Here is a 13,861-nt window from a genome sequence, read left to right as displayed (position 1 = left end):
GAGCGGAGGGAGAGAGCGGGGAGAGAGCGAAAGCGGGGAGAGAGCGAGAGTGGGGAGAGAGAGCGAGAGCGGGGAGAGAGAGCGAGAGCGGGGAGAGAGAGCGAGAGCGGGGAGAGAGAGCGGGGAGAGAGAGCGGGGAGAGAGAGCGGGGAGAGAGAGCGGGGAGAGAGAGCGAGAGCGGGGAGAGAGAGCGAGAGCGGGGAGAGGGAAACAGTTAGTTTGTGTATCTCAATAGACTTATTTCTTTGCTATTAGGAGAGGATGAAATCAAATGATGTGTGTGTACCTGTACCCCCAGCAGGTATTGAATGATGTGTGTGTACCTGTACCCCCAGCAGGTATTGAATGATGTGTGTGTACCTGTACCCCCAGCAGGTATTGAATGATGTGTGTGTACCTGTACCCCCAGCAGGTATTGAATGATGTGTGTGTACCTGTACCCCCAGCAGGTATTGAATGATGTGTGTGTACCTGTACCCCCAGCCCCAGCAGGTATTGAATGATGTGTGCGTACCTGTACCCCCAGCCCCAGCAGGTATTGAATGATGTGTGTGTACCTGTACCCCCAGCCCCAGCAGGTATTGAATGATGTGTGTGTACCTGTACCCCCAGCCCCAGCAGGTATTGGACAGTGGTAGTCATCCCACTAGAGGCAGCGGCATGTAGAGGAGTATAAGAGTTCTTATCTTTACAGTCCATCTCTGCTCCACTAGACACCAACAACCTCACCACCTCCATATGACCTGGAGGGAGGGAGATGTAGAGAGAGATGGAGGGAGAGAGGGGAGAAAGAGAGCGGGTAAGAGTACATTTTGTTAGCATACCATTTCATACCATTTTGTTAGTATACCGGTATGGTTGCCTAGTGGTTAGAGCGTTGGACTAGTAACCGGAAGGTTGCGAGTTCAAACCCCCGAGCTGACAAAGTACACATCTGTCGTTCTGCCCCTGAACAGGCAGTTAACCCACTGTTCCCAGGCCGTCATTGAAAATAAGAATTTGTTCTTAACTGACTTGCCTGGTTAAATAAAGGTAAAATAAATAAATAAATTTGTTAGCATACCATTTCATACCATTTTGTTAGCATACCATTTCATACCATTTTGTTAGCATACCATTTCATACCATTTTGTTAGTATACCATTTCATACCATTTTGTTAGCATACCATTTCATACCATTTTGTTAGCATACCATTTTGTTAGCATACCATTTCATTTCTAGAAAAAAATCTAATCATCAAATCAAAATGTATTGATACAAGCGTTTTGACATTCTAATCCCTCTATAGTGTATAGCTCTGAGTGGGGGTATCTTACCCATGTAGGCAGCCCAGTGGATGGCTCGCCTGTCTTTCTTATCAAAGGCGTCGATGTTAGCTCCTCTGGAGAGAAGCAGCTTCACCATCTGACACACACACACACACACACACCAAGTGAAGTCATACTAGCCTCATGAAATGACAACTAATACCTCTGTGAATGTGTGTGTGTGTTACCTCCAGGTGTCCGCTGAAGGCAGCATGGTGCAGGGCTGTGCGTCCACCCCGGTCCGACACATTGACGTTGCTAAGCAATGGGACGAGGGCCTCGGCAACGCGGATAGCCTTGTTGTTGGCAGCAACATGGAGAGGAGTCTGCCAGTTCTTATCCCGCGCGTTCACATCAGCACTGTGTTTTATCAACATACACACTGCATCCTACACACACACACACACACACACACACACACACAAAGAAAGAGCGTTGACATAATCACTGTTTCAACAAGACTGATGCAGCATGAGAAAGAGCATTGATGAAGGTGTGTGTGGTGTGAGTGAGTCTGTTACCTCGCTGCAGGAGGCAACAGCTCGGTGAAGAGGAGTTAACCACTTATTGTCTTTAGCATTTACTCTGGCTCCTAAAAAACACAGGGAGAGAAAAGGTTAAGGGTTAACTTTCCTCTGATAGAGAGTGGGTGGGGACCCACGAGTTACTAGGGGAAACCCCCATGATCCTTTGCGAGGCCCATGTGTGTAAGGGGTTAAAATAGACAATCACACCACGTGATACTGTTCCATCACAACACACACAGGGAAACAACCTCCACATCTCCCTCCCTATCATTTCCATCTCCCTCCCTATCATTTCCTCTCCACGAATGGGTGATGTCAACATTGGCTGCTGTGACAGGTACAGTACAACAGGCAGACAGGTACAGTACAACAGGCAGACAGGTACAGTACAACAGGCAGACAGGTACAGTACAACAGGCAGACAGGTACAGTGTACCAGGCAGACAGGTACAGTGTACCAGGCAGACAGGTACAGTGTACCAGGTACAGTATAACAGGTACAGTATAACAGGCAGACAGGTACAGGATAACAGGCAGACAGGTACAGTATAACAGGCAGACAGGTACAGTATAACAGGCAGACAGGTACAGTATAACAGGCAGACAGGTAAGATGTGTACCTGAGAGGATGAGGAGTTCGATGATGTCAGCGTCTCCTAGGTAGGCTGCAGCGTGGAGCGGGGTCCTTTTCTCACTGTCCTGGTAGAGACCAGAGCAGAAAGAAATGTCACACACACAACTTTTATGTTCATTTTAGAAGGGAGGTACAGTATGTAAAACATCTCATTTCAAACTAGCTTCAATGTTCATAATAAACTTGAACACACAACACACAGCTTCTCACTATGCTGCCAGTAGACAAGAGGGAGCACAACTATGTCCCACACAACAGCGCAGCCAGCCAAGTGTGACGGGTAAATCACAACCAAGTGGATGACTTAACTTCCCCGCTCTCCCTGTTCCCCGCACTCCCTGTTCCCCGCTCTCCCTGTTCCCCGCTCTCCCCGTTCCCCGCTCTCCCCGTTCCCCTCTCTCCCCGTTCCCCTCTCTCCCCGTTCCCCTCTCTCCCCGTTCCCCTCTCTCCCCGTTCCCCTCTCTCCTCATTTTCAGGAGTCTGGTAGACACTGCAGGGCAGCTGGGAGGGGGTCAACTACTACTGTACTTGGCAGTGATCTCACTAGAAGCCAGACTAATGACAGAATCACCCAAAATCTTTGGGTTGCTTTCCCAGACACAGATTAAGCCTAGTCCTGGACAAAAACATCTAGCTCAATGGAGTCTCCATTGACATTTCTTTATTATCCAGGACAAGGTTTAATTGGTAAAATGGGAAACCGCCCAACGATGTCACAATCAACTGTTTAAGAGAGCATCTTCATTTTCACCTGCAATTAACTCAGAAAGGAAAGGTTGACAAGTGTTTTAGATTGTTGTGGTCTCTCGAGCTGTGGCCAATCATTGGTCAGTGTGTGTAGTTTTGGCCAGTCTTCTGTCAGCCTACCAGGGAGCAAGGTAATAAAGGCAGGATGACAGGATGACGGAGGGATTTCTCTCCTCCCTCTGCTCTCCCTGGGGGGTGGCCTATCGACCAGTGGTCCTGTGTGTGTGTGTGTGTGTGTGTGTGTGTCTCGCTGGTGTGAGAGTGACCAATGTGTGACTACAAGAGTACCTCTGTCGCTCTCCCTCCTCATTTCTGTAATGTTGATGTTTTACTGTCTGTCTGACCATACAAAGCAGGTCCTCTCTGTAGAACTAACTAACCACGCTAGTCAATCTGGATGGATGGAACAATCAATTCCAGCTCTCTCTCTCCCTCCCTTCCATGCCCTCCCCCTCGTTCTCCGCATCTCTATTCCTTGCCCATTCCTCTCTCTAACCCCTCCAGTCTAACTCCCTCCCTCTCTCTTTCTCTGCTTCCCTCCATCTCTTGTTCTCTCCATGCAGCAGAGGGCAATCAGGGGAGTAACGTAGGTCGTAAACAAAGTCACATGTTGGAGAGGGAGGCCTGTAATAGGTCAGACTGAAAACTGCTGACTCAAACAGACCAAAATGTCTCTGATGACCCCAGCAATATAGAGACAGGGGGGGGGGGGGGGAGTAGATAAAGAGGGGGTGGGGAGAGAGAGAAAAGATGTCAGGGAGAGAGGGAGAGAATGAGGGCGGGGGTGAGAGGGAAAGAGAGAGGGCTGAACAGAAAGGGAGTTGAAAATAACTAACCTACCCTTACCTGATTGATTGGCTGAAAGACTCTGGCCTCTCAACATTGATTTAGTAAGAGACCGAGAGTACAGACACATTGGCTATTCCTCAATTTTCAAAAAAAGTCTGTCCTCTCTTCCTGTCCTTCAATGCACTGACCTGAAAAAACTGACCAGGAAAGCCAGCCTAATGATGAGAACTGACCAGGAAAGCCAGCCTAATGATGAGAACTGACCAGGAAAGCCAGCCTAATGATGAGAACTGACCAGTAAAGCCAGCCTAATGATGAGAACTGACCAGTAAAGCCAGCCTAATGATGAGAACTGACCAGGAAAGCCAGCCTAATGATGAGAACTGACCAGGAAAGCCAGCCTAATGATGAGAACTGACCAGGAAAGCCAGCCTAATGATGACAACTGACCAGGAAAGCCAGCCTAATGATGAGAACTGACCAGGAAAGCCAGCCTAATGATGAGAACTGACCAGGAAAGCCAGCCTAATGATGAGAACTGACCAGGAAAGCCAGCCTAATGATGAGAACTGACCAGGAAAGCCAGCCTAATGATGAGCTTCCACCTGTCAAGTCTTTGACAATCATTGCAGAAGGGTGAAGAGGAGATGAGGAGAGGATGGATTTGCAAGCAATTTAGAGCAAGAGATGCTTATGGACTGACTGACTCCTGTCTGTGTGTGTGTACAGTAATGTTACCTGTACGTTTACATCCTCCTTCTTGAATATGAGGGAGCGGACTTCATTAGGGTCCACACTGAAGATGGCTTTCAGCAGAGAGGGCTGTATGGGAGGACACAGAGAGAACTATCAGTCACTGTGTGTGTGTGTGTGTGTGTGTGTGTGTGTGTGTGTGTGTGTGTGTGTGTGTGTGTGTGTGTGTGTGTGTAAAAATATATATTTTTGATTATTTAGTATTATAGCTACTGTTATTATTGTTGTCGCTGTTGTTTTCATAATATTTAGGTGCATCTCTTCACCTTGGCAACATTGACTATCATTCATGCCAATGACAGCAGATTGAATTTAAGTGAGTGAGAGAGAGAGACAACAAGAGCAAACAATGGAAAGAATAGATAGTGAGAAAACTGGAGAGCGAGAGATGGAAAGGTGCTAGATAATTTTCCTCTAGATGACTAACAAGACAGAACCTGTTAACATCCTGCTTGCTAACGTTACTACAGTTTGGTTACATGCTAACAATTACGACAGGGCTTTTTCATCTAAAGGGACCCATGAGCACCAACATCTGAAGGTCATAGGAGCAAAAAGCTAAGAGTCTATATTTGAGATATTAAGGCATATCAAACATTTCCCACAGCCATAAGCGTAGGCTTTGATCTCTGGTCAAACAATGGTTTTTGACATCTACCAGAATACGTACAAAAAAAAACATTTTTTTAAGAGCTCTAATCAACAATTATATTTACGCTAAACAAAAATATAAACGCAACATGTAAAGTGTTGGTCCCATTTTTTATGAGCCGAAATAAAAGATCCCAGAAATGTTCCACACAAAAAGCTTTTTTCTCTCAAATTTGTTTACATACGTTAGTGAGCATTTCTCCTTTTCCAAGATAATCCATCAAGACACTGATTAAACAGCATGATCATTACACCTTGTGCGGGGGACAATAAAAGGCCACTCTAAAATATGTTTGGTCACACAACACAATGCCACAGAGCGTGCAATTGGCATGCTGACTGCAGGAATGTTCACCAGAGCTGTTGCCAGATAATTTCTCTACCATAAGCCGCTTCCGTCGTTTTAGAGAATTTAGCAGTACGTCCAACCGGCCTCACAAACGCAGACCAGGTGTATTTTGGTGAATGCTACCTGCCTGAATGCATAGTGCCAACTGTAAAGTTTGGTGGAGGAGGAATAATGGTCTGGGGCTGTTTTTCCATGGTTTGGGCTAGGCCCCTTAGTTCCAGTGAAGGGAAATCTTAACGCTACAGCATACAATGACATTCCAGACAATTCTTTGTGGCAACAGTTTTGGGAAAGCCCTTTCCTGTTTCAGCATGACAATGCCCCTGTGCACAAAGCGAGGTCCACACAGAAACTGTTTGTCGAGATCTGTGTAGAGGAACTTGGGTGGCATGCACAGAGCCCTGACTTCAACCCCATTGAACACCTTTGGGATTAATTGGAACGCAAGATCAGTGCTCAAACTCACTAATGCTTGTGGCTGAATGGAAGCAAGTCCCTGCAGCAATGTCAGAAGTGTGGAGGCTGTTACAGCATCAAAGAGGGACCAACTCCATATTAATGCCCATGATTTTGGAATGAGATGTACGACGAGCAGGTGTCCATATACTCCAATGAAGTTGTAGAAACATCGCAATGAAGATCAATAGAAACATGATGGACGTAAGCTCAATTTCGAGTCACACCGCAAAGGTTCTGAATACTTACAGTTTAAGTCGGAAGTTTACATACACCTTAGCCAAATACATTTAAACTTTTTTCACAATTCCTGACATTTAATCTTAGTAAAAATTCCCTGCCTTAGGTCAGTTAGGATCACCACTTTATTTTAAGAATGGGAAATCAGCTTTTATTTCTTTCATCCCATTCCCAGTGGGTCAGAAGTTTACATACACTCAATTAGTATTTGGTAGCATTGCCTTTAAATGGTTCAACTTGGTGCAAATGTTTCAGCTATCCTTCCACAATCTTCCCACAATAAGTTGGGTGAATTTTGGCCCATTCCTCCTGACAGAGCTGGTGTAACTGAGTCAGGTTTGTAGGCCTCCTTGCTCGCACACTTTTTCAGTTCTGCCCACACATTTTCTATAGGATTGAGGTCAGGGCTTTGTGATGCCCACTCCAATACTTTGACTGTTGTCCTTAAGCCATTTTGCCACAACTTCGGAAGTATGCTTGTGGTCATTGTCCATTTGGAAGACCCATTTGCGGCCAAGCTTTAACTTCCTGACGGATGTCTTGAGATGTTGCTTCAATATATCCAAATAATTATCATCCATAATGCCATCCATTTTGTGAAGTGCACCAGTCGCTCCTGCAGCATGATGCTGCCACCCCCGTGTTTCACGGTTGGAATGGTGTTCTTCGGCTTGCAAGCCTCCCCCTTTTCCTCCAAACATAACAATGGTCATTATAGCCAAACAGTTCTATTTTTGTTTCATCAGACCAGAGGACATTTCTCCAAAAAGTACAATCTTTGCCCCCATGTGCAGTTGCAAACCGTAGTCCATTTTTTTATGGCAGTTTTGGAGCCGTGGATTCTTCCTTGATGAGCTGCATTTCAGGTTATGTCGATATAGGACTCGTTTTACTGTGGATATAGATACCTTTGTACTGGTTTCCTCCAGCAGCTTCACAAGGTCCTTTGCTGTTGTTCTGGGATTGATTTGCACTTTTCATACCAAAGTACGTTCATCTCTAGGAGACAGAACGCATCTTCTTCCTGAGCGGTATGACGGCTGCGTGGTCCCATGGTGTTTATACTTGCGTACTATTGTTTGTACAGATGAACGTGGTACCTTCAAGCATTTGGAAATTGTTCCCAAGGATGAACCAGACTTGTGGAGGTCTACAATTTCTTTCCAGAGGTCTTGGCTTATTTCTTTTGATTTTCCCATGATGTCAAGCATCATACATCCACAGGAACACCTCTAATTGACTCAAATGATGTCAATTAGCCAATCAGAAGCTTCTAAAGCCATGACATTTTCTGGAATTTTCCAAGCTGTTTAAAGGCGCAGTCAACTTAGTGTATATAAACTTCTGACCCACTGCAATTGTGATACAGTGAATGATAAGTGAAATAATCGGTCTGTAAACAATTGATGGAAAAATTACTTGTGTTAAGCACAAAGTAGATGTCCTAACCGACTTGCCAAAACTATAGTTTGTTAACTTCTTGGATATAGGGGGTGCTCTTTTAATTTATGGATAAAAAAACATGCCCGTTTTAAGCGCAATATTTTGTCCCGAAAAGATGCTTGACTATGCATATAATTGGCAGCTTTGGGAAGAAAACACTAAGGTTTCCAAAACTGCAAAGATATTATCTGTGAGTGCCACAGAACTCATGCTACAGGCGAAACTAAGATGAAACTTCAACCAGGAAATGGGAAGAATTTTTGAAGCTCTGTTTTCTATTGTCTCCTTATATGGCTGTGAATGCGCCGGGAATGAGCCTGCCCTTCCTATCGTTTCTCCAAGGTGTCTGCAGCATTGTGACGTATTTGTAGGCATATCATTGGAAGATTGGCCATAAGAGACTACATTTTCCAGGGGTCCGCCCGGTGTCCTTTGTCTAAATTGGTGAGTAATCTACAAGCTACACGCAGTCATTCAGTGATTTAGAGGAGAGAGAGGAGGCTTTCAACGAAAGATATATCATGAAGTGATATGTGAAAAACACCTTGAGGATTGATTCTTAACAACGTTTACCATGTTTCAGTCGATATTATGGAGTTAATTTGGAAAAAAGTTTGGCGTTTTGAAGACTGAATTTTCGTTTTTCTTTTGTAGCCAAACGTGACGCACCAAACGGAGCGATTTCTCCTAAACAAATAATATTTCAGGAAAGACGGAGCATTTGCTATCTAACTGAGAGTCTCCTCATTGAAAACATCTGAAGTTCTTCAAAGGTAATGATTTTATTTGAATGATTTTCTGGTTTTTGTGAAAATGTTGTCTGCTGATGCTAACGCTAAATGCTACGCTAGCCGCGCTAGCTGTTACACAAATGCTTATTTTGCAATGGTTGAGAAGCGTATTTAGAAAATCTGAGATGACAGTGTTGTTAACAAAAGGCTAACCTTGAGAGCTAGCATATTAATTTCATTTCATTTGCGATTTTCATGAATAGTTAACGTTGCGTTATGGTAATGAGCTTGAGGCTGTATTCACGATCCCGGATCCGGGATGGCTCGACGCAAGAAGTTAACAAGAAATTTGTGGAGTGGTTGGAAAACGAGTTTTAATGACTCCAACCTAAGTGTATGTAAACTTACGACTTCAACTGTATGTCAATAAGGTATTATTTATTTTAAATTTGCACACATTTCACACTATTGTGTGAAGATCGATGAGGATTTAAAAAAGAAAAAAGTTTTAGAATAAGACTAACAAAATGTGGAAAAAGTTGAGGGATCTGAATACTTCCAAATGCACTGCATCTTTAAGATATTTTCTAATTTCTCTCCCTCATGAGGTAGAATAAAAAAAAGTTCACAGAAGTAACAAGTAAAAGGTAGAACTACTAATGTGTTATAGTTTTGACTGATCTCAAGTTTGTTTATGAATAATTAAGTGAATAAAACTCGATATTTTGTAACAAAATCAGTAACGGAATTACTGCAATTGAATTGGCTACAATGGGAAAACATAGTAGTCACAAACCACAGTTGGGTTACCAGTACAGTCCACTGGAATACTGTTATGTTCAGCTCACAACTGTCCCCCGTCCCGTCCCCCCCCTCTTTCTGTCGTCTGGTGGTCAAAGCATATTATGGCAAGAACAGCTCAAATAAAGAAAGAGAAACGACAGTCCATCGTTACTTTAAGACATGAAGGTCAGTCAATTCAGAACATTTCAAGAACTTAATGTTTTCAAGTGCAGTCGCAAAAACCATCAAGCACTATGATGAAACTGTCTCACATGAGGACCGCCACAGGAAAGGAAGACCCAGAGCTACCTCTGCTGCAGAAGACAACTTCATTAGAGTTAACTGCACCTCAAAGGCCAAATAAATGCTTCACGGAGTTCAAGTAACTGACACAACATCAACTGTTCAGAGGAGACTGCGTGAATTAGGCCTTCATGGTTGAATTGATGCAAAGAAACCACAACTAAAAGGACACCAATAAGAAGAAGAGACTTGCTTGGGCCAAGAGACACAAGCAATGGACATTAGACCGGTAGAAATCTGTCATCTGGTCTGATGAGTCCAAATTTGAGGAGATTTTTGGTTCCAACTGCAGTGGCTTTGTGTGATGCAGAGTAGGTGAACGGATGATCTCCGCATGTGTGGTTCCCACCGTGAAGCATGGAGGTGGTGGTGTGATGGTGCTTTGCTGGTGACACTATCAGTGATTTATTTAGAATTCAAGGCAAAAACCACAGCATTCTGCAGCGACACGCCATTCAATCTGATTTGCGCTTAGTGGGACTAACATTTGTTTTTCAACAGGACAATGACCCCAAAAACACACCTCCAAGCTGTGTAAAGGCTATTTGACCAAGAAGGAGTGTGATGAGGTGGTTACCAAGAAGGAGTGGTGCATCAGATGACCTGACCTCCACTATCACCCGACCTCAACTCAATTGAGATGGTTTGGGATGAGTTGGACCGCAGAGTGAAGGAAAAGCAGCCAACAAGTGCTCAGCATGTGTGGGAACTCCTTCAAGACCGTTGGAAAAGTATTCCTCACGAAGCTGGTTGAGAGAATGCCAAGAGAACGCCAAGAGTGTGTAAAGCTGTCATCAAGGCAAAGGGTAGCTACTTTGAAGAATCTCAAATATATTTTGATTTATATGTGTTATTTCATGGTTTTGATGTCTTCACTATTATTCTACAATGTAGAAAATAGTAAAAATAAAGAAAAACCCTTAAATGAGTAGGTGTGTCTAATCTTTTGACTGGTATTCAAGCATGGCGGTGGCTGCATCATGCTATGGGTATGCTTCTCATAGGCAAGGACTAGAGAGTTTTTCAGGATAAAAAGAAACGGAATCGAGCTAAATGCAGGCAAAAATCCTAGAGAAAAACCTGGTTCAGCCTGCTTTCCAACAGACACTAGGAGACAAATTCACCTTTCAGCAGGACAATAAACTAAAACACAAAGCCAAATATACACTGGAGATGCTTACAAAGATGACATTTAACGTTCCTGAGTGGCCTAGTTACAGTTGACTTAAAAATCAATCAAGAAAAAAATCAATCAAGACTTGAAAATGGCTGTCTAGCGATGATCAACAACCAACTTGATAGCGCTTGAACAATTTTTTAAAGAATAATGTACAAATATTGTACAATCCAGGTCTTCAAAGCTTTTAGAGATTTACAGCTGTAAATTGCTGCCAAATGTTATTCTAACATTTATTGCCTCAGGGATGTGAATACTATTTCTGTATTTAATTTTCAATACATTTGCAAAATGTTCTATAAAACATGTTTTCACTTTTTCCTTATGAGGCATTGTGAGATTTTTTTTATGTAATCCATTTTGAATTCAGCTTGTAACAAAAGAATATGGAATACGTCAAGTGGTATGAACACTTTCTGAAGGCACTGTATCTTTTCATTTAAATTCGGAGCAGAGTTTTTGGCAAACCTGGTCGCATAAACTGAGGGAGATTACCCTAATTTTGTTACCAAACTTTGCATCTGCACAGTTCTTCCAGTAAATGTGTTTTTGTTAAATGTTCTGTGTAAATTGTTCAAAGTAGTCCTTGTGCATGGAGTTGTATGGTTTGTTAAACTTTGAAATCAATGTTTTTGGTTTGGAATACATTTTAAAGTGAACTTTTAGACAAAGCATAATTTGGGTACAGTGGAATTGCCCTACAGCAGCTTCATTCTGGGCTACAGTAGTGAGTTTGTGTGTATCAAACAGCATACTGGACCACAGTCCCCATGTTTTTCTATAAACCCCCTCAATCCATTCTGATCCTAAAACCAACTCTGCCAGTCAGCACCCCCCACTAAACCTCCCCCTCTTCTCAGGTGTCTGGCATAGCAGGAGTACAGGCAGGGGGAGGGGTCAGTCAGTGTATACGGGAAGGGGGTCACTTTTATGACACTGGCAGCTGCAAAGCCCAAAAGAATTCACTCACAAACACACACGTGCCTGACACGAACTCTCTGAAAGGTCCCCCCTCCACACACACATTAGCCGTATCACTCTGTTTGCCACTTGTGAGTCTGCAACAGAAAGCCAGCCGGGCTGTGAGGGGTTAAAACACAACCTGGCCACCTGGTTTGTCAAACACCAGCTGGTCTGAGGAGAGAAGGAGTGTAAAAGAGGAATGAAGGCTTCTGTCTGAGGAGTCCATATTGAGAGAGAGAAAGGGTGAATGAATCTCCTCCATCCATTCATCTCTCACTCCCTCCTTTTGCAGGTGTGGGAGAGCATGGTGATGCCTGATACTGACTGTGATTAGTACACAGACGTGCCACACACACACAGACACACGGCAGGTACCACCAATGTTTAACATGGGGTTATTTAATTCAAAGCATAGCTATCATTTTCTGGCTATAAATAACAATATAACAGTGAGACAAGTTAGTATCTGTCTGTACAGGCCATTCTAATTATGACACTGACTGACTACAAGACAAGAACCAACAACATTCCTATTCTTCTCTCTTATAGGCAATTCTCTAACTTCCCATCTAAAGCTATATGGGCTAGTCAATGGAGTCCCCATTTAAATAGCTTTTTAGCCCAGGACTAGGCTTCATCTGTGTCCGAGAAATCGATAGTGGCAGGAGGTTCTAACCTCTTATCTAAAATTCCATACCGGATCTGCAGCCACATTGGTTGGGTCTCTCTTAACAAATGTAGTTCATTATGCAGAGGACTATGCAAAATGTAAATCTGCTACTGGCAGCCAGTATCTTCCTTATCACTACCAGTGAGGATGTTTGAAACATCATTACACTAGCCATAACCAAACACTAGCTAAAGGCTTGGTGAATAGTTCACTATTAGCAACATTCAACCTTATATTGTGTGTGCTGTGCAGTATACGCATCTGTATTGTTTTGCCGGTGCTATTTAAATTATATAAAATTCTATTCAAAACACTCACAAGCTAAGTGCATCTCTAACCCTGGCAAAAACGTTAGACTAATCCACAGCCAACCAAAACAGCGGAGGTGGTCCCCCAGTCTCACCTTGTCTTCCTGAGATCTGCGACATACGGCATGATGGGACTTGCGGTCCGGTGAGGGTTTGGGGTGAAGGAGGGGAGAGGGGTGAGGAGGAGAGGGACGAGGAGGAGAGGAATGTTCATCCTCCTCCTCCTCCTCCAGCACCACGATACACACACGGCTCGCACGCTCCGACCGCATCGTTAACACACACATACAACGTACCCCCCTTATACAGACACACACATTGTACCACTCACATACACACACGGCTCTGTAGTTCCAACTGCCCTCGTTCTCTTAATAACACACTGTACCCCCTCTCCACACACCAGCCCCCCCACTGTAACAGTGCAGCTCCTGGGGTATTATATAATCCAAGCTGAAAGCAGCTCTGTCCTCTCGATGTCCTCCACTGTTACCGAGCTACAGCAGTCTGGCAGTCAGGCAGCTCCCTCTCCCTCACGCACGCGCTCTCTCTCTCGACACACAGTGGCTAGGGATTCCTCAGTATAATGGCAGCAGCGGCATGCGGCAGACTGATCTGACTGGCTAGCACACAGGAAGCTACATATACCACTGCCGCCTGTGCTGCTGTAGCCAAACACACACGCTCACATACACACAGAGGCCCTATGATTAGTGAGGACAATGCTGTGAGCCGGAGCTGTGTGTATTTGTTGCTCTATTCAGAAAGCTGCTGAAACCAGCGCTTTCATAGAGAGAGAGAGGAGAGAGAGAGAGAGAGAGAGAGAGAGAGAGAGAGAGAGAGAGAGAGAGAGAGAGAGAGAGAGAGAGAGAGAGAAAGATGAGAAAGAGAAGGGGGCGAGAGAGAGAGAAAGAGAGAAGGGGGAGGGGGCGAGAGATGGAGAGAAAAAGGGGATGGGGTATGGTGAAAGGGGGAGGGGAGAGGGAGGGGACAGCTAGCAGTAGGTAGGTAGCTCAGCAGTCAGTCAG

General features: G+C 44.2%; 1 protein-coding gene across 3 annotated transcripts in view; it reads right to left on the bottom strand.

Annotated features, from left to right (window-relative positions):
• The window catches only part of LOC109907304 (serine/threonine-protein phosphatase 6 regulatory ankyrin repeat subunit A), a 45,009-nt gene that overhangs the window by 18,596 nt on the left and 12,552 nt on the right, over positions 1-13,861 (bottom strand). Inside the window, exons 1-7 of one of the 3 annotated variants that reach the window (XM_020505196.2) lie at positions 12,929-13,387; positions 4,745-4,828; positions 2,457-2,535; positions 1,831-1,901; positions 1,498-1,698; positions 1,319-1,406; positions 601-743 (exon numbers count right to left, since the gene is read on the bottom strand). In XM_020505196.2, the coding sequence (XP_020360785.2) occupies positions 601-743; positions 1,319-1,406; positions 1,498-1,698; positions 1,831-1,901; positions 2,457-2,535; positions 4,745-4,828; positions 12,929-13,120 (858 nt within the window). In that variant the 5' untranslated portion in view covers positions 13,121-13,387. Of the gene's footprint in view, positions 1-600; positions 744-1,318; positions 1,407-1,497; positions 1,699-1,830; positions 1,902-2,456; positions 2,536-4,744; positions 4,829-12,928; positions 13,388-13,861 lie in introns of those variants that run through there. The other 2 variants (XM_031793191.1, XM_031793192.1) reach the window with 2 other exon arrangements.

This window comes from Oncorhynchus kisutch, linkage group LG17 (genome assembly GCF_002021735.2).
Source record: "Oncorhynchus kisutch isolate 150728-3 linkage group LG17, Okis_V2, whole genome shotgun sequence".
Taxonomy (NCBI): domain Eukaryota; kingdom Metazoa; phylum Chordata; class Actinopteri; order Salmoniformes; family Salmonidae; genus Oncorhynchus; species Oncorhynchus kisutch.
Note: the sequence above shows the minus strand (reverse complement) of the source record. Positions and strands in the feature narration are given on the sequence as shown.